Raw genomic sequence first — 20350 nt, 5'->3', positions numbered from 1 at the left:
TGTGAGAAGCGGCGACCACCCTGTTACTTGTACGTAGTCCTGATTTGGGTTACGGCTGGGTCCCAGCTCTGAAGAGCCTGCGCTGTTCCCCTGGGAAGCAAGGAGATTGGCATCCAAACGAAGCAGCAAGGTCAATCTGGAGAGGCAAGGCGGGGTTAGGACTTCGGCCAGGCCACAAGAAGTTAATGTGAGGACAATCTCTAACCGCTGGCGACGGCCTGGCCAGGCAGGGTCTCTGCCCCCCAGCCAGCCCCGTGCAGACAGGAGTGGCTGTGGCCAAGTCTCCATCTGCTCCAGCTCCCTCCCGGCAGCACACTCCGGCCCCGAGCCTCAGCCGTGCCATGCATCAAACTGACAGATACCAGCATTGCCTTGGAGAAGCAGTTTTATTATGAAACCGAGAATGAAATGCAGTGTTTGCCCTGGCACACTACAAAACATTTCAAGCAAATAACCAGCAAAAAGATTGTGAGCCAAATAGAAAATACATCTTACAAAATCTGACATACAAAAAAAAAAAAAATCAGAATAACGTTATTACATTAAATCAGGAAGGATCAAGGGAGCTTCAATTCACTCAGCCACTGACAACCCAAGACACACAATGTAACCCGGACCCCGTGGCTTTTAGCTGCCCTTTGGGAAAGTAAACAAACGTCCAGGGTATTGCTTAGAGTCAACGAGGGCACATGGACGCAGTCAGACTGCAAACATTAATGGAACAGAAGCAGTTTGAAGACTTCTACGTTAAAAAATATATATATTGCTTATCAAGAATCAGGTATAAGACTCTGAAAAGCTCGATTTGTACACACACCCGTTGTTCTCTAGCATGTTAAGAAACCAAGCACGGACAAGGCAAACATCTCTCCGGTAAGAAGTTACAGTCAGAAATAAGAATCCTAGGATGTCAATCTTCAGACAAGAGAAGGATTTCAGCCACAATGCCCACCTAAAAATCCAAGCAGACAAACAGATTTCTGCTTACAGACATATTTCTGCTTGTGCCTGGGGCCGAGGTATCCGTGGAGGGAAAGCTCTGCACAGGGTGGGAGATGCAGCAGGAACGAACACTTGCGAGTGAAACTAATTCTCTAGGCAGGCAAAGGAGGAAAGGGCACCAAGCAGCTCCTCTCTGCCCCAGCGCTGCCAGTCCAACACCCCTGGCTTCGGGGTCCTACGCTTCTCCACTGCCACCACTTGTTCCACCCACGCACGCCACCCTGGGGAGTGGCTCTTTACAGCCCCCCAAGAACAAAGGTGCCATCTGAAACACTAAAGCAGCAAGAAGTGCTTCACAAGCTGTGGCAGCGCTGCCTTTGGTGCGACTCAGCCAAATTTTTTCCGTAATTTCACCGAAACAGTTATGGATAATGCAGCAGAAGGAACCGTGTTCCTGCACAGCTACCAAGAACTTCCACACTCAAAACACAGGTCCCAGGATAACGCCGGTGCTCTCCTGCACTGCCTGGCAGCTCGGAGAAGACTGAGGCTTCTTCAGCAAGTCTGCGAGTTAAACCAGCTTGGCAGCTACTCTGAGGCAAAGAAAGGACAAGATAAAATCCAGCCTGAGAACAGACATCGGGCAAAACAACTCTGCTGGTTTGTCATTTAAGGAGAGAAATGTATCACTGACCTTCGAGGAACCTGGAAAATGTAGGTGAAACGCCATGAGACGCAGAGGGCTTAGCAAGGCAGGATAAATGAAGCAGTGAGAACAGGCTCCATTTGCAAATGCATGGCTACATTTTCCTCCTCGTTTGAGGACACCAGTCTTGATCTAGGGTTAATCGGCAATTCTTGCTCTGACAATTCCCATTAGCCTCACCCTGGGAAGGAAGGCAGTCGTGAAACTGCCCCGCGTGTCAGCTATCACAGACGCCACTTCCATTTTTGAAAACATGAGACAATATAATTGAGAAAATCCTTCCCTGATGTTCAACCTGTCAGATCCCGGACGAGCCAGGGGTAAGATGCCAGAGATCCAGAGCAGGACTCACATAATGCATCGTGCTCTCGAGACGAAGCGCGTTCTTATCCCAGCTGCTAGGAAGAGACCATGATACAGCTGAACCGTGGGGCCTGTTTTCACGGGGTGGAGGAGGAGAGGACCAGGGCAGTCTGAGAGGTGGAGACGGCATTCAATGGCAAACAGACAACACATTACAAACCGGTCCTTGCATTAGCAGCGTACTGGGAGTCCTTAAGCTAGAAAAGCAACTGCCGAGGGCAGAGCAAACCCTGCTCTATCTCCATTCCTCAGTGTTTTCCCTTCCTCATTGCACGGCAGATACCATGCTCCTACTGTTGCTCTATCTGCCTGTCTGTTTACCGGGCAGACTTTGGCTCTCCCCTGCACAGGTGTTTCCCAGCGGTGCTAGGAGGGCACTGGGACACTCTCCATCTCTCCCTCCCGGATGATACCTCTGGTGCAAGCTGCTGCAAATGACCCCACCAGCAGCTGGGAAACCACCAGACCGCAGGACTGCGGGCTAACGGAGATGCACTGACAACAGTTTCTTCTTTTTGCTCAACTTTTCTTCATTTTTAAGCATCGTAACTTGAAAAAATATGTAGAACAATCATACAACTACGGGGGATTCCCTGTCTACTCATCACTAAAACCTAGAGAAACAGTGTGGGAGTGAGAGAAAGTGGGGGGGGGGGGGGGGGGGAAGAGAGAGAAAGAGTATGCACGCACTCGAGAGGCACACTGCAAATGGACTGAAGCTAAAAAGGACCAGCATCAGACGATCCCAAAACGTTCTGCTCTTTTCCTCTTCTTTGCCTGCAAAGAGGAATTACAAGAAAAAAAAATCAAAACCAAAAAGAAACAAATTAACAAGTTCTTTAAAATCTCACACACAACCTGATGGAGAATTTATTAAAAATTTGGTATTGGTAACACTACCAGAGCTCGGCAGCTCCAGCCCCCTCCCAAGCGCACCACCACCAAGTTAGTTCAAGGGAGCTACGAAGTTTTTCTTCTAACACTGGGACAAAGAAAGCCCCAAAATCAAGTAGCAGAAATATACAGTGCCTGAGATACAGTGCTGCTGAAGTCACTTCGTCTTGCTGGCAAAGTGCTACAAAGGGGCTGAGCTGGGAACAATGCCTACTTCAGAGGCCTGGAAACCCTTCCAGGCAGTGGGGAGGTGGGAAATGTAAAAGGGCAAAGGGTTAACACTCTCCTATTCATGGAAAAGGTGAGAGGGACACACTAAAACGCATTAAATATACTATTGCGTCTCTCAGATATGCCTTTAAGCCGATACACGAGGGGCGTATAAATCTTAATTTTTAGCAGGATAAATAGCCCGGGGGCAACAGAAGCCCTAATCAAGAATCTCCAGGGGAAAGGTGCATTTGAGTGCACACAATACCAGTAAAAAGACCTTTTTGTTCCAGGCACAATCTCCAAGTGACCTAACGGAAAAGCATGGAATCCCTTGCCCAGCCGCCCCCTCCGTGCGGGCCGGAGGGGCTCATTCTCCCATGCTCGGCAGAAGGCTGGGAACGCCGCTCCCCGCTTCACGCGGGGCAGCGTTTCTGCAGTAAACCCAAAACAAAACACACACAGACAAAAAAAGCCCCTAAACCCCACCTGAATTGTTGAGATTGCTCTTAGGAACCAAACAAAACCCACTTCTCGTCTGTCGAGCCCAGGAGCCATCTGGTTAAGCAGTTTCCAAGACCCAACACTCGCCCTGCCGCAACCTTTGCCATTTGATTGTTAATGCAGGAGTCCCCACCCCGGAGGGGTCCCTTTGTCCCCGAGAGAGGGGTCCCCGACTCAGGCTGATCCACACTGGAGCCATATTTATGTGGCACCATAGGTGCGTATGGCACTCCCCACCTAACTTAAAGTAGGAGCTACCGCACCAGAGCACAGCCTGCATGGTGACTTGGAACAATTTGAAGCAGAAGAAAGCATAAAAGTACATAAAAGAGCACAAAATTGCCCTGAGGAGCTTACAAATTTAAAAGATGGGCCAAAACCACAGAGGACAGAACAAAGCATGGAGGAAAAAAAGCTGAAAACAGGGTCAGCATCTCAATCCTCATTATATTGTAGTCTCCAGGGATTTATTGATGAAGACCTACAATAGCATCCAAGGGGAAGCAGAGGGTCCAGAAGCATCCAGGACACAGGGAATTACAGAGTACAAGGAGCAGAGAGAGAATGAGTCAGCTCAAACCAAGGGGAGGGGGAACCAAGGTGGGAGAAACTGGAGTAGAGCAGATGTGCCCCCCACCTCTTCTGGAAGCATCTACGCCATCCTGCAAGAGGAGGAGCTGGATGCCAACATGTGCTGGCACGCTCCTGTGGCTTGGTAGACTCCAGAGCGGCCTATTTCCAGGAGGAGCCAGGGGAAAAGCCGCAACAGCTCGGATGGCAGAAGCTCATCATCGCTCACTGCCAAGGCAAAGAGGCTGAGTGGCCACTGGAGCACACCCACCCACAGCTCAGTGTCAGTCCCACGCTAGCCCAGGGGACTCGACGCCGAGCGAGGTCCCAGGTGTGCAGAGTCATGCTGCCACCCCTGGGACCGTCACTGCTCCCCTCAGCATCCTCGGCTGCTCTCCATCTGCTTAGAAAAAGGTTTTACCTCTGTGTCCTCTGTAGCTCCAGCCCCGGCAGAACTCGTTACAATGCCAAACCGCTCCTTTCTCTTCTTCAGTTTCTCATCTTCTTCACTCTGGCACAAAGAAGGACGAAGATTTATTTTGTTGGCAATGCCCCAGGGCACTCGTTTAATGGTAAATCGTGTTTCTCCTACCCCCACTCCTCCCACAGTCAGTTACCAGAGCACCTGCTAAAAGAGCTGGGACAAGGCAGCAGAGACACCGAGCGCGGAGCAGGCTTCTCCTCTGCCTTGGCAAAGTGCACTGTCTGTAGGGGATGCACTGCACATGCCAGAGAAGAGCTCCTGCAGAGCACGTCAGATAACAAGGATAGCTCTGGCCCTTCAGCAGTGATCAATGAAGACACACAAAGGCAGCGTCCACCTACCAGCCTGTGTGCCTCAAATAAAACCACAGCCCCCTTCAAGCCTGCCCATCATTACAGCACCGTATCGTCTTTGCTCTGAATTTCTTCATGCCCAAACGTGAGCATGATGAAGGACGGTGGACGGACAGGATAGACGCTCGTCACAGGTACTGCAATAGGGTGCAGGTGGGCACATGCAAAGGAAAATCCAGCCTCAGCAGCCAGAACCTCACCTTTGTCTGGATGTGGTCTAGGAAGGATTTCGGGGAAGCATTTACAGCTCTTGTGGAGACCTTCATAATGCCCTTGGGAAAGCAAGCGGCAGGAACCTGATGCCCACCCCCGTGGTAGACACTGTGCTGTGCCGCTTCTCTTGGAAAAATTCCCATTTGGAGATGGAAGCCCAGCACTCACCCTATCTTCCTAAGTATTATTTCATTTACTTCCAGCCCAAGCAAGCAAATTTCTACTGACGTTTCCCAGTACCTTCCAATCCCTGTTTCTCAAGGTCCTCCAAAAAACCTGGAAGCTTTTTACCTCCACTGCCATCACTCACACCGATGTCCTGATCGCCAGTAATAGCCAAACCCATCATTACCCATAAAAGCCTCAACACATCCATTTTCTGTAGATTTATTCCCACCTCTGGCTGTTTTGTGCCTTTTTCAGGCCATTTCTACAGTTAAGGCTGCCCAATTACTTTGCTGGGCTCCCACCAGTTCTCTCTCCCCTGTTATTAAGTACATCTCGGAGCTCTCATCCCCATAACCCCATCCACTACATCTTGTTAACCATGGGAGTACAGCTTACAAGCAGACTCTCACTTGCTGAAGGGTCCCCATCCGTGCCGCCCTGATGCACGGTGTCCCACCGCCTTGGTGAACCAGAGGTACCAACGCCATTGCCTGGGGTTTATAGCAAGGGGCAGCAGGCAGGAGAACAGGAGCACCGTTTCCAAGAAAATGCACTTCAAGTCCCAGTGCTCCACCTGGATCAACTGGAATTAGCTGGCCAAGCAGAGGAATCAAGCTGGACACTTACCCATTTAAGCTCAAGGTCATAAACCACACCATCAGCAGCCAAATTTGACCAAGAGTGGCACTAGGCACCCTATTAGCAAGCAGCGGGGTAACCTCGCCCTGTCAATACCTTACATAAATGAGGCCGCAGTGACCCGCTCAGCACTATTACTTCTGACACAGATGTGTGTTGTGGCAACAGGCTGGCCAAGGTGTTTGAACTGAAAACTCTGAGGTTCTCACAAGCTCCAGCTTTGTAGGAAGCCGCCAGCAGCCATGTCCCAAACACGTTTGATTCCCCCTGGGCGTTACAGCCCCTCACTGCAGGGATTGCTCCCGAGCACCACTGCAAGTGCTGGCAGCCCTGCCGAGCCTGCAGCTTAACCTTCCTTCCCAGAAATTCTCTGTGCAAGACTGTTTTGAAGATGGCTCTGCCGTGAGGACATAGCCACCCTCAACCACCTGCTCTGTTCTGCTCGTCCTCCTTTCTGTGGTTTGATAGCGAAGCTATGAGCAAAGCTTAAATCACCCTCAGCACTCCCTGCCCTCCCCAGCCCCATGTCACGGAGGTGGATGGAGGAGGACAGAAGGTACGCATCTGTCCCAGGCTCTTGTGGGGGAGCAGCCGAGAGCTCTCTCCCAATCCAGTACCCAATCCAGGTTAGGATGGCTCCAGCTTTCAGGACGAAGCAACATCTCAGAAAAGCAGCGAAACTTGAGGGTTGTGAACAAAGGACGCTGGGAGGGATTATCATCACGGGGACAGGGAAGGGAAGGAAGAGTTGCTTGCTGGAGCAGCACGACATACACGCAAACCACGGCCACACAAAGAAAATCCAACCTGCACATTAGCAACAACATTAAACAAACAGGCTCTTAAAAACCACCACTGCTGTCTGCATGGTGTAAATCCCATGAGCAAAAGGATGGCCCCAAAGCCACTTTCAAGCAGAAAAGCACTGTGTCTTTAATAAAAGGACATGGGAGACTCCCAGGGACTGCACCAAGCTGTAGGTTTTTATTTATTTTTTCGGTAAGCCACCCCCATGCTTCCCGCCCCCACCACTGCCCTGCAGGGAAAGCACATAACCATCCTACTAAATCAACACGGTCCTAATGATCTCGCTCACTTGACCCCCTAGCACGACAGTGTCAGATGCAAACACGCGTACAATAAACTTCACTCCATCTTTAGCTTCTCGCTGACAGGTTTTGATTCATGGGGTGCTGAAACCCATCTGAGGAAAATTACCTCTATCAAAACGCTGCTATCTCTGCATCTATCAACCCCTGGTAGTGCCCCGGGGCTGTGCTCCAGCGTGCAAATGGGTGCACCAGCATCTGCAGGGAAAGCTGACCTTTCTGGCAGGATGTCAGATTTATTTTCTAACCTTACTATTTCTAGGCTTGTTCCCTTTGCACTCATGCCGTGATAGTTATTTTGTAGTTTGTCTAAAAAAAAAAAAAAAAGGGGGGGGGGTGGAGGAAAGAAGAGGGAAAAAAGCTTTTATGAAGGACTCCAAGCCCTGAAGCTAAAGTCTTTCCTGTGATCTGGTAACAAGGAAGCATTTACACAAGGGTATCGATATATTTGCACTGCGCTGTATGCAATCCCAAAGCTTTAATTTTGACCCCTAAATTTCATCTGTGGGACCACAGGGTGCTGGCACAGCTCCGCATGGGGCTGCTGCCAGTAACAGCATCCTACCACCATGGGAGTCTGCCTCGGGATCTGCTTCCTCTCCGCGTGAGATCCGGGCTCCCTCCTCATCTAGAGTGCCCAGTCTAAACCCTACAGACTCCAGGCACCGCGGGACAGACTCTCCACCACCCCAGGCAGAATCAGGCCCCTCTGTCCCCACGGCTGATGTCCTCAAGCTGCTGCCTACCCTCTTCCACGCAGGGAAGAAGGAAGCAAGGAAAAGGGACTCACCCCTCCACACCCCAGCATTTCAATGAGCCCTGTGCAACACCCAGAGGAACATCGGGCTTCAAGCAATATTTTTTGTTTTCTTGAAGCAAGTGACACAAGTGGGGGAGCTTGCCAGTGTGCATGGGAAGAGGTCTCAAAGGGCAAGAGGGGCTGCACAGCTCCAGACTGGAAGAGTGCCTGTCAGCAGCAATTAAATCCAGGTTTAATGGCTTGTCCTCTGGCTCATACCGCTTATTCCCAAAAGAGAGAAGGATCCATTTAAAAACTGGATCATTCCCTCTCTCCTGGGAGAAGGCAGAAGTGCTACTGCTGGTGTTGGAAGAGTTAATGCCAAAAGGCATGAATTCGTGGTTTCCATGGTGCGCAGAGCTCTGGCACTCACTGCTGCCCAGCCAACAGAGCAGATCCCAGCTCAGGGCAGGCAGAGCCCAGCCGGTTACCTTTGAACACCCCACAGGAGCTCCCTGCAAGGCAGATCTCAGCCCTTCGTTGGCAGCGAGCTTGCCACTCTCCTCTCCCATCTGAGCTCGGCAAGCTGCAAGCGGCAACTCTTACAGCGGTAGAATAAGAAGCCACGGCAGCAGCACTCCGGTGTGATGTTCTGGTTAACTTACCCACAGGACTCAAACTTTCATGGAGGGGAAAACCCCGCCACTGGCCTCACTCTTAAAGGGCAGACAAAAATTGATCCCAGATCACCTAGAAGCATCTTAGTGCCTTTAATGTTCAGGCCAAGAAGCAGGAGAGCCACCCTCGGCCCCCAGCGCCTACAACCTTGTAGTAAGTGACTTGTCATGAGCATCTCTGATCCCTGCACTGAGCAAGCTGCTGCAAAGGACAAGGCCAGCAAGGTCCCACCATTCATTCACACATCCCGCTCTGGGCTCACAGCACCCAGGTCTCAGACATGTAGATTAAACAGCAGTTGCTCCACATGTGTGCTATGAAATGAGACTTCAGGAGTAATGTCAGGCTCATGCCAAGCAGCTGGGTAGGGAGAAGGATGAAGAATCAACCTGGCTCTCCAGGCAACCCTGGCACAGGTTCAGACCAGGGAAAAGGGACCAACGCACAGGAGATGCTCCACATGTTCAGCTGTCATCTGCAGCTATGCCATTGTCAGATCACAGCTCACTGCCCCAGTTTGGCCAGGCTCATTGCGCAGTAACAGCCACGTAAAAGGTAAGGCAACAGCCTTCTTCAAAGGGGCAGCTCCCCAATGTGCAGGGAAATAACTTGCTCGGTGCACCCACTCTGTATTTCAAAAGCCCGCGTTGCTGTGAAATCTCTGCCCCCGAGGCCAAGTTTCATGCTGCATGGGCAGAGTGCTTCTTTCTCTGCCGATTAAAGCATCCCCAGGAGGAAACTGCTCTGGATTGGCAGATGAAGCCCAGAGTATCCTCATCACAAATGCAGAGAGACAGACACAAGCCTCCATAATCGCATCCTCAGTGTTTTCATTCTTGGAGAATGGAAGGGTGTGTGCCCACATGGGTGTATAAAAACGGACCCTTCTGGTCACTCTCCTGTATCTCGCTGCAGCATGACGGATGGCAGGATGAAAAGCAGAGCCCTGAGGCTTTCAGGCGATGGTAGATTAATGATGACATGGCCTTGACCTCCAAAAGGTAAAGGTTATGAAACACTCAAGGGTAACTGGGCTTCCAATTTCATACCCGGAGGGTGAATGACAGCAACCGATGGTTTTATTCTCAGAAACACTCCAATCCTAGGACGCACAGCTGTCGCCCACCACCTTTTTGAAATTCATCTCAACGTATTTATTCCTCCTGTTTCTTTCCCCTTGCAGGCTCTGAGTACTGCTAAGTCCTTCTGGAGTCAATGCTCCCATACACCATCAAGTGTTCAGCAAGGGACGGGAAGCAAGAAGGAAGCCCAGGGTTTATACTGAAATATTCCACATGCGCCTTACACCCCTTCCCATTTCCATCCACAAAATTGCCTTTCACACAGGAGATCTTCGCCTCATAGCACAGAGCAGGGTGCAGGCACAAGGAGCAATGCTGCATTTCGTGCTCCACTCCTCCAAAAGCCCGACAAAATGCAGAGGTGATTTCCAGCTGCCCCTTTCAACCCAAGTCAGCACAGCTCTTTCATCTCCAACAGCACTTCATGCTCCCAGCTCAGATTTGGAGCTGGTCGCAGAGGGATACACACTGAGACTGAGCCAGCAGAGATAGCCGCAGCCTTTCTCCGAAGACCGCCAACGTGAGGACTCCACTTAGATTAGATACATGCAGCAGGAATATACATTAAAGTTCCTATCACACTCCTTATACAAACAGTGTGTTAGAAGGACCCTCTATTCTGCTGCCATGGAGGAATGACTTCTAAACAGCACAGCTTATACAAAATTATGCCACGCAGGCAGATCCAAGGGCCTCAACACATTTCAGAAACATCAAACACAGCTTTATCTCCACAGAAAAGAGGCACCAAAGTCCCAGCACCCGGGCTCAACTTGGGGATTCAGAGAAATGTCCCTTTCGCCGACTCTCAGCAAGATGGAGCAACACCCAACACGTCTGGGTCACCGATGGCCTCACTCAAACACACCCCAGGCCAGCCTATGTCCCTGGACAATCTGCACACTCCTTGCTGTCTCTTCTTGGACTAGATGACAGAATTAGTCCACAAAGTCACCTAAAATTAGAGCAAAGCTTGATCTTCTGGCTTAATTCCTCTGTTAAAAACCTGCTGTAAGTGTCTGGGACAAGTCTAGTGCAAGAACAGACCAAGTTGCAGGTCTCTGAAGATCTTTATTTACAAAAGAAGATGGGAAGCATCAAGAGCATGAGTTGTTTAAAACGCTGTGCCTGTTCTGGCTGTACACCAGAGAGGTCCTGATTTATTCATTCACACTAATGAAGCCTGAGCAACACAGGGTCACTGACTGGCTGCTTTCTCAGACTAACCTCAGCAATGTTTTTTTTTTTTTTTTGGTTGGTTGGTTTTTTTACACAAGCTAAAGGAAACAGGCAACTGGAAGCTGGCTCCTCGTCCTTTCTTCCAACATGTATCTTTGGAAAACAGGTTGGGAAGGCAAAACCACCATCTGACTGAAGTGTTTCTCTGTGCACCGTGTTGGGCAGGAGCCGCAACAGCCAGCGGTTCTGAGGTTTCTCTGTGTCAAGACACCACGGTTTTCACAGTTAGAAGTTTATGCTCACCTCAAACAGGATCAGCAGGGGAGGAAGAGAAGAAAGTCACAGACATGTGCTAAGAGTACACCTGCAACTCTCCCAGCGCCGAGTTGAAAAGCATTCTTCGACTTCGACGTCAAGGATGAAACAAACATGTCAGGAATGCTGCACGGCCGAGTGAAGGAGACGCATTTCAGGTGCATCACGAGGCAAAGGGCCTCAGAAGGGGCTTTTTATCTCTTTGCACCCACCAAACAGCATCTTAAATATCATACGGCATTTACAGAGGCTCTTCTCTCCTAAAGTTCACTGGCCCCAGCGTGGGAAGGCTTTGAGGTGAGCCCTCATGTTCGGCATAGACCCCAGGAGCATGTTTAAGAGCGATACACCTGGCTCTGGAATGGGAGGCCGGCAGAGTTAAAGCCACTTGGCAAAGCAAGAGAGTTTTCCCTCAAAGAGTCCAGCTGTTATTAAAAAGAGGCAATCGGGCGATGACTAAACATGATTTGAATTGCACATTAGCCCCAGATTTAAAAAAAAATCCATTCTATTCAAACTCAACAAGCGCAAAAACGGCAACACACCACGGCAACATTAACCCTTCCTCTGCAAGTGGCAGTGCAAATCCACATGCCTCTCCAAGGCAGTGGGATACGCCGAGCCCACCACGCTGCCGGGTCCAGCAGACATCCCTGGCCAGCTGAGAAGTGTCTTATAATGTCTAAGTGCTGCTGCTTTACAAGCTAGATGAAGTCCCAGTAAAAGGAGGCAAAATTGCAGGGAGTTTGTAGAACAAGAAAACTTTTGAGTGCAAACATGCCCGCTGCAACTGCCAGGGTGGACAGCAAAGACTATCGTTGGAGCCGTGCACGTTTATTCTCCTGGGGTTCCCAGGGAAAGCAGCTTAATTTTGACTCAAAGACAGTTTTATCTCCAGGCTCTGTATATGTACCCTGGGAAGCCAGGTGAGCGCTCACCACTCCTAACCCCAAAGGTAAAAGATTTTTCAATAATAAGTGAAGCAGGTTTGGAGAGAGACCAAAGAGTTTCCTCCTGCTGTGCAGAAGCTCCCAAGGCACCTGTGGCCTTGCAATGACTTTGCACCCCACAGACTGACCACTGCACAGAAACGCCAGCGGCTCAAGAGAGCAGAGTTAGTGACCCATCAGTTTGAATATGACCAGGGAAAACTAAACTGGCCTGCAGGAGAAAACTAGCAGGGCAAAGCAGCACCTTCCAGTGCAATTTCACTGCCTGGAGTTTAATTCTAAGAGACTTCATGCTAATCCATAAACTACTTCAAGCACTAACCTCTAAGCAGAGAAGCCCAGCACTGGCCATAACACAGTCCTTCACCCACCATTTACACGCAGATTCTCTTTGAGAAGTACCAGAGCAAAGGCTAGATTATAAATTCTTTCCTAGACCCAATCCCTTTTCTCTGCCAAATAACTGTCCTGAGCTGAGGGCATGCCTGGACCCCACATGTCCCCGCACCAACAGCCCAGCCCTTCACCTAGGCAATGCCAGGGGACGGTCCATGTTTGACTTCTAGGCTGGACACTTGGTTTCCCAGCCTCACCCCACAGACCATTCTCCTCATTTGCAGCAGCGGCAGGGATGAGAAACACAGCCCCACCTTCCAGCAGAAAGGCAAAGACAAAATCCTGCGGAGGGAGGACCAAAATCTAATCTAATCATTTGATTAGATTTTGGACAGGGAACCAAACTCAAGAAGTTAGCTGCCCTACCCCAGCAAAAAGGAACTGCACTACAGAAAGAGCTGGCATCCAAGAGCATCCAGGGCTGTCTCCAACCAGCAAGGTACCATGGAAAAACCAAACAACAGATGTCTGAGCAGCAGACGGAGAGAGGAAACACACAGGCTGACAGCCTTCATCCACACACAGCCCAGCACCTCTAGTCAGGATCTGTGTAGATGCTCATCACTTCCACGCATAAAAGTCTTCAGACCTCTTTCAACCAGAAGAGATAAAAGGTGATGGGTAAAACACTCAGAAAATACTTTATGTTTGATCTTTTATGGTCACTTCATTTGGTTTCTCCAATATCACTAAAAGCTTGAGATCCTAGCAGAGCTCAAAGGGAAATCTAGCAAAAGAGCTACTGCTCTGCAAATATTTGACTAACTAAACCCTAATAATTGTTAAATCTGTGCATTTATTCCTCCAGGATGGCAGCTCATGTGTCAGCGAGCCTCCACTGGCCAGCCGCGTGCCAGAGCGGGAACAGTCCCATCTACAGGGACTCCTCCTCTCCCGGCCATATCTCCAGTACAAACAACCCGTCACTCGCTTTTATGCCTTTTAAATAGTAAGAAGGGCCAGAGCTTGGGGAAAGTATATTAGTCACTAAATTACCCACGGAATTAAGCTGTTCCATCCCAAATGTTGCTATTATAAGACCAGGTTTTTAAAGATGGTTCTTTTGGCCCTGCGGGATGAGCCCAGACGCCTAATGGTCCAACCTACAAAAGCACATTACACATCTGCAGTTAAAACATCAGAAAACCTAAATCCACATGTTCTGACAAAGCCAGGCCTGGGACACACCCAGCCATGCACCAGCAGCATCTCCACAGGGCACCCACTCACAGATGCTTTGATAGAAAATGTATTCAAGACGGTCCTGGATCTACATTCAAGAGTCTCTAAGCCCCCATGAGTTCAGCGCTCCCCAACCCTGCATCCATCTGTGCCCTAAAGGACCTTCCAGAAAGTGCAGAGCTGGGGAAGATCAGCTCTGCTATCTGATAACTGAATTGGAGAGTGTTTTCTGAAAAAGTGAGGCCTTCCATTGCCTAATTAGTAAGACTAGGAAAATTTTTAGGGGCTAAGACCACAGATCACTTGCCTTTACAGAGATTTTACTAATGCTCCTACAAAGCTGTCAGCACCACATGCATTGCCATGAAGAGGAAGCTCAAAGTCCCCCTCAAAAGCCACAGACTTGGTGCAACATCACCGCAGAGCCCAGTGTTGCCAGGGGATGTGAAACCATCAAGTCTTCCAAGAACAGAAAGAGCTACTTAAGTTATCTTAATGAAAAGCATTAAATAGAAAGGAGGTGATCCTCAGCAGAGCTGCGCACAGTTTGATTCACCCACACATTCCTCGCGGTCCCCCTCCACATGCGCATGGCACACGCACCCCCCCGTGCATTTCACAGGGCAGGTTTTGGGGGGCTGTTTTCACTTTTGTCCTCTGCAGTGAAGAGGGGTTAAGGAGAAACCTGACTTTGTTTCTCTGGTTGAGACTCGAATAGGCTCTGGAAGGCAGGGAGCGAGAGCCGGGTCTGCCATTCTTCCCCTGCAGCTCCTCCAAATTCCTGCAGCCAAATGGTTCAAGAGCCCCTGAATGGGACATAATGACATCATTGATTGAATCATAATAGAGGGGGAAAGGGGGGGTGGGGAAAAGATGTATTTGTGTTACAGACAAAAGCGAAGTTCTGTTTCACAGCGGGGACCAATGAAGAACCAGATGACTGGGCAGAGGGAGGTCAGAGAGTCCCCCCCAGCATTGTCCCCCCCGGGAACGAGCCCTTCGCCACTCCCCGAAGGTTTGTCCAGGACGAGGAGCCCTTTCAGGCAGCGCCGGGATCAATGCGCAAGCAGGAGTCCCCCTGACCCCGCGCAGCGCTCTCGTCATTTATTTTTAAAATGACATCGTGGGTGTGTGTAAGTGCGCGTAAAGGGTTGGGGCGGAGGGGGAAGCGCTTCTGAAGGAATAATGGTAAACACCAAATAGCTTCAGGAGCTGGAGCCTGCAGCAGACAGGAGAGACAGCGTAGCACTAAGCCACGCAGTCACTTCTGGTTTGTTTCACAACAGCTTTCTTCCTTTGCGATAGGACTGTGGTAAACACGTAACTGCAGTTTTGGGACCCAGTTAGCTGAGCCATGATGGTGCTGCCCTGGCAGACGCCCTGCAGCCCAGCAGAAGACCCTCCAGCCCTTTTGGAGGGCAGCTGGATGCCAAGTTGACATTTCTATTGGAAACAAAGTTATGGGTTTCTTCAGCTGCTGTTTTTCCATCCTGCCTAGGCAAAGGCTAGAGAAAACATCCCGTGATACCCAGTAAGCACTGAAAAGATAACGAAAGCCACAGTCTTATCAGCTGTAGAAGGTCATAAGATGTTCTCATGTGCCCAACCACAGGAATTTCCAGTACAAAGAGAACGACAGTGACACAGCATACAGATCCCACCACCAACCCTTGAGATGGCTCCATGTGTAGGAGAGCCAAGGGCAGGCTCTGGGTACCTTACCCCATCCTAGGGTGCGCACACAGGCTCCAGCCCTGGGAGGGGCTGGCTCTGCACAGCACCTCCCTCTACTCTTTCCTACAGCCCAAAACCTTCATGACAAGCTCATTCACACCCCAAATTCCCATGGCACCAAAACCACAGTCACTTAAGCACTGACCATAGTAAAGGGCAGCTCCACCTTTGCCTGATCTGGAGCTTATTCATGGGGAAGTGAAAACCAAGGCCTTGCAAAGCCCCTGGTAAAGTGCAAAGTCAGAAGGTCCAGAACTGAAAATTCAGGAAAGCCCTGACAGGTAAGGAATAAAAATCCCCAGCAGAGCACATGCAAGAGGGTCAGGAGAGTCTGCCTGGAAGGGGATTAACAAAAGGCTCTGGGGAGATCAGGAAGAGCCTGGTCGTGGTAATGCCTGCTCACAAATAAGGCAGCCAGAAAGCAGCCAGTGTGATAGGAGAAAATAATACAATCAAGAAACACACAGGGCAGCTCTGCAACCCCAGCACTTGCCACAGCACCTTACTCGCTGCCATCATACAAGACCCACACCGCTGCCTGGGCTGTCCGAGAAGGGGAGGAAGCTGGTGGCAAGATTTACAAGAGCATGGGTAGCTGAGGCAGCAGAAGAGAGGGAAATTATTTTGGATATGCTGGAGAGGAAATGCCAGAGGGGAGGAAATAACAGCAGCTGAGAGCACAGGTGACCAAGGGTCACAGCACAGGCACTGCGGAAGGGATGCTTCGAGATGCCTTCCAGCCCCTCAGGCACAGCAACTTACCCGCTGCACAGCTGAACTTGAACCCTTCCGACACAACCGAGTTTTAGGGGAGCAGTAGAAAAGCATCAGCATCCCCACCAAGGCAACAGGACGGGCTTCCCAGGAGCACTACGCTTGTGTTCCTGTGCAGTTATATGCCTGCAGACACACGGTCAACCTGAAACCATGAAATCATGCTCCTACCTGAAAAGCGTAACCTGTAGTTTGCGACAACACACCTAAGGCTCCTCATACCTCGTGCAGCACGACTGAGCTTTGCGTCTCATTAACTTCATTACTTCCTATTAGTGTGACTCATTCACAGGAGCAGAGTGTACAACATTTAGAAGAGCAATGAGCGTTATGCCACTAAAATAGCAGAGAGACTGGGGAAGCAGGAAACTTGAGTTTATTTCAAGCTTTTGAGATCTGCCTAGTCCAGAAAGGGCGACAACCCCTTGAAAGGCATCTCAATCCAATACCTGCATTTCAAATTCATCTTTACTCTCTTGCACGGGAATCAATCTGCAAAGAGCCAGTCTCGCAGCAAGCTGCAATATGTGACCATTGAACACACCACTGTAGAGGCTGGCTTTTCCTCCCGACACAGTGATTGCAGCTGTTCAGGTCCACAGGCACACATCACCTCCAGCTCCTTAGCGCTTCAGTGAGGTTTCTACTAGATACCTTTTCCCTGCATACCAGTCTAGAGTTATTTGCAAGAGGCGAGGCTGGTTAGACAAAACTTGTTATTTGCCTTCTAGGAAACAAGACCTTAATTTCCTTGCACAATCCCACCACATGCCAGCTGGATCACCAGGGACTGGGGCTGGAAACCACAAATCCATCCCTCTTCCCAGAGGAGACTGTTGCATAGCCCTTGGCCAGAGTGCATCGGGCCAGTGAAGACCACCAACGTGCCCCTCGTGGGGAGACTGTTGCTTTGTCTTAAACAAAAAACACAAAAGGGAAAAAAGACTGAGGTCTGTTAAACCTTTACATTTGTCTTGCAACCTCAGGTCTTATTTTCCCCAGGGTTGCAGCCCTACAAAGATCTGGGCTTATCTTCAAGCACTGCAGTAAGCCACATGCTGGCACGTAGGCTCTGTCGAGCCTTCCCTTCCCATGCCTACGTCTCCAACAGAGGCTGCTCTGCGCTGCATCTCGCAGCCCAGGTCAGAGCCAGGGCCGGCTTGCAGCATGCCACGCAGCCTGTGTTCGACAGCATCTGACAGCCTTTGTCCAGAGGCACTCTGGTGCTGAGCTTCACCACATCCAGGACAGGGACGGGGAGGGCTCTCTGGGTGCAGGAGTGTTAAAAACAAGAGTACAACCCCCTCACCATTACAAAAGGGTGAACATAAACATGTCTCCCGCCCTGCCCTTCACCCAGGGATGCTGCCTGCGCTGGCGATTTGGTCAACACAAACCCCTTCCCCAAGCAACCCGGGAGGGGGCAGGGGCAGCAGAGGCCTCGCTTACAGCACCCTTGTGTTAAAACGTCCATGACTGCCAGCACTATTCTTCACCTTGTCACTTCCCATTATCTTAAACCAACAGGGCTGCATTCAGCAGCTCAACTTGGAAAATAGTGACGTCACTTCGTAGGGGCTGGGGGAAGGAGAGGCAGCGAGGGGACAGGCAGCACACACCGATAGTTACTGCGGCATGCAGCTAAAGCACACAGAGAACTGAACACCGACCTGTGCGGGGCTCCTGTCCAGCAAAGACAAAGTAAGTTCTTCGAGGATTAGTGCTCAGCTTCTATAAATCCCTACAGGGGCCAGCTGGAAACTCTCCAGCATTTACCTGCAAAAGCATTAAGGCTGGAGTGCCCCAAACCAGCTCCTTCTCTGCTCAAGACTGACCTTTACCTTTTGGCTGAGGTTTACCTTTCAATACAGACACCATTATCTGCAGTCAGACCTGCTCAGCAACAGCTAAAGCAAAAAAAGGCACGGAACTGCTCAGCCTCCTTCGAGTCATCTGCTGCTGAGCCTTCCACAAGCACTCCCATAGTTAGCATGGGCTAACGGCTTTCTGGACTCACAGAATCGCATCTCACCAGCTTCCACACTCCTTGCTAATTGCATTATTTTGTATCTGGATCTTCCAACTTAGTTTCTGCAAACCCATGCAATTCTAGCTGCATTCTTCTATCTGACCTAGTTTCTACTTTCTGCAGGACTACTGGAAAGTTTCTGTAACAAGTGAAAACACAAGGGTTGTTTTAGAGGGCTTTGCTTTCATTTTAGTCTTTAAACCAGGACTATTTTTTAATCTTCTCCCTCTGTAAAGCCAGCTGCCTTAGTTACCACTAGTCCAACTCAGAGGGAGACGGAAAATCCTTTAAAAATTACCTAAAGCAGCTTTTTAAAAATACCTACAAATATTAAGATTTAAAAGTACAACGTCATGGGCATTTCAAGGCACTGGGAAAGAAGTCCCAAGTGTGGCACCATGACTCTGCCCACAGAAGCACTCTCATTCATCGTGTGGTCTATCACGACATACCCTTCACATCTGGCACACCACCCTGCCCGTTCCATGTGTCACTGTGATGCTGCTCCAAGGGAGAAAAACTTCTTTTACGTGGCTGATTTAAGAAGTGGCAAGTGCTCCATAAACCCATTCAAAAAGCAGAGCTCATGCAGTGGTCCTGAAGAGGAACAATGTGCAGACAACACACAGATGGGCCATCAACTTCTCAGGACAAATACAACCCCACTATGAATTTACAGCATGGTGAAGACACTTTCCAGGGCCATCTTATATATATTCTAATCACAATGCACTACAGAAGGTAAAAGAGAAGGTGAGAGAGAAAGAGGAATTAAGATGAAGCACACAGAAAGAGAAGGGGCTGGGTTATAACCCAGAGGAGGCAGCTTTCCTCCACTCTGCCACAGCAGAGACTGGGTAGAAAGCAGAGAGGACAGCAACAGAAAGACACAAAGCCTGACAACAAGCAGAAAAAGTGAAGTTTGGAAAGAAAATAATATTCAGGGGCACGTGCCCTTTCAAACAATATAGGAGGTATCTCTTCAAACTGACAGCAAAAGGCATTTCTTGATGACAAGCTGGCCACATAAGCCAATCACACTTCTCAAAAATGCAGGCATATGCCACCACGCATGACATGTCCGTCCCTGGTGCTCGCTAGAAACAATCCTCATCCACGAATCTTTTTTCCTTTCCTCTGCCAACATCTCCCCCCGCCACCACCCTTTGCTTCCTTGGTGGTTAATAGCTTCTCATCCGGGGCTGGCAGGGGGTGTTTGGAAAGATTGCAGGCAGAAAAATTATCCAGGAAAAGGATTCCTCCTCAGCACGTTATTATAAGCTTGCTGGAAGCCAAACAATTAAGCCAATTGTTTTCTCTCTCTCATTTAGCTATTTTGTATACACACAGACTTTCTGCTGGTCCACTGACCCCTGCTCTCCTCCAACACCACACAAACGTCACGCAGTCAGCCTGCCAGCTCTGGCCAGCTGATCTCAGGCGAGCGCAGCTCTTGTCTGCTCCATGTAAAACACATTCTCATTAAATGGAATTAAAGCAGCATTAATCTAGAATCATGACGGGTGGCCATATTAAAACATTAACTCTTCCTAGCCAGGAGAGTCAGTACCTTTTGATCAAGGGGATACTTTAGCATCCTGTGCTGCTACTGCTGCTCAGGATCCAACCCGGGACGCCTGCAGGGCTCTCAACATGTCTTATGGCTACAATGCTCCAGCTGTAAAATGGAAGACTTGCAACCAGGCAAAGAAAAATGAAGTTATTCAAGGCGACACATGGCTCAGGAGCCGCACTCCTCGCTCTGCCTCACTACAGACAGGTCACCGCACCTCTCAACAGACACATAAACTTCCCCCTGCTCTAAGAAATCACCAAGCTGGTGATGGGACAAGCCTCCCATGAAGAGGGATGAGAACACTAGGCACGCATATGGAGATTTGCGGCAAAAATCCTTTGTTTCACCCCCAGCTCATGGAAACGCGCTGGGGAGAAGAGGGCTCCGAGTGGGGGCTCCTGACTTGGAGCGACCTCAGAGCAGAGTCACTTCACCTCTCTGCTCCCAACCTCTGAACGGCCGAGGGTTAATCAGCTAATCGTTTGTAAGGCAGTTTGAGACCTCCACGTTTAAGAGGAGATATAAAAGCCAATTATTTTAGTCATCTGTTCAGATTGGGAA

At 49.8% G+C, this 20350-nt stretch overlaps 1 protein-coding gene across 8 annotated transcripts in view; it reads right to left on the bottom strand.

Moving 5' to 3' along the window:
- Nucleotides 1–367: 367 nt before the first annotated feature.
- SARNP (SAP domain containing ribonucleoprotein) overlaps nucleotides 368–20350 on the bottom strand; it is a 32148-nt gene continuing 12165 nt past the window's right edge. For 2 of the 8 annotated variants that reach the window (XM_049818903.1, XM_049818899.1), the window contains 2 exons: nucleotides 4611–4700; nucleotides 368–2788 (listed from right to left, as the gene is read on the bottom strand). In XM_049818903.1, the coding sequence (XP_049674860.1) occupies nucleotides 2747–2788; nucleotides 4611–4700 (132 nt within the window). In that variant the 3' untranslated portion in view covers nucleotides 368–2746. Of the gene's footprint in view, nucleotides 2789–4256; nucleotides 4418–4610; nucleotides 4701–20350 lie in introns of all 8 variants that reach the window. The other 6 variants (XR_007508334.1, XR_007508332.1, XR_007508333.1 and 3 more) reach the window with 6 other exon arrangements.

This window comes from Accipiter gentilis, chromosome 16 (genome assembly GCF_929443795.1).
Source record: "Accipiter gentilis chromosome 16, bAccGen1.1, whole genome shotgun sequence".
Classification (NCBI taxonomy): domain Eukaryota; kingdom Metazoa; phylum Chordata; class Aves; order Accipitriformes; family Accipitridae; genus Astur; species Astur gentilis.
This window is presented reverse-complemented; position numbering and strand designations above follow the sequence as displayed.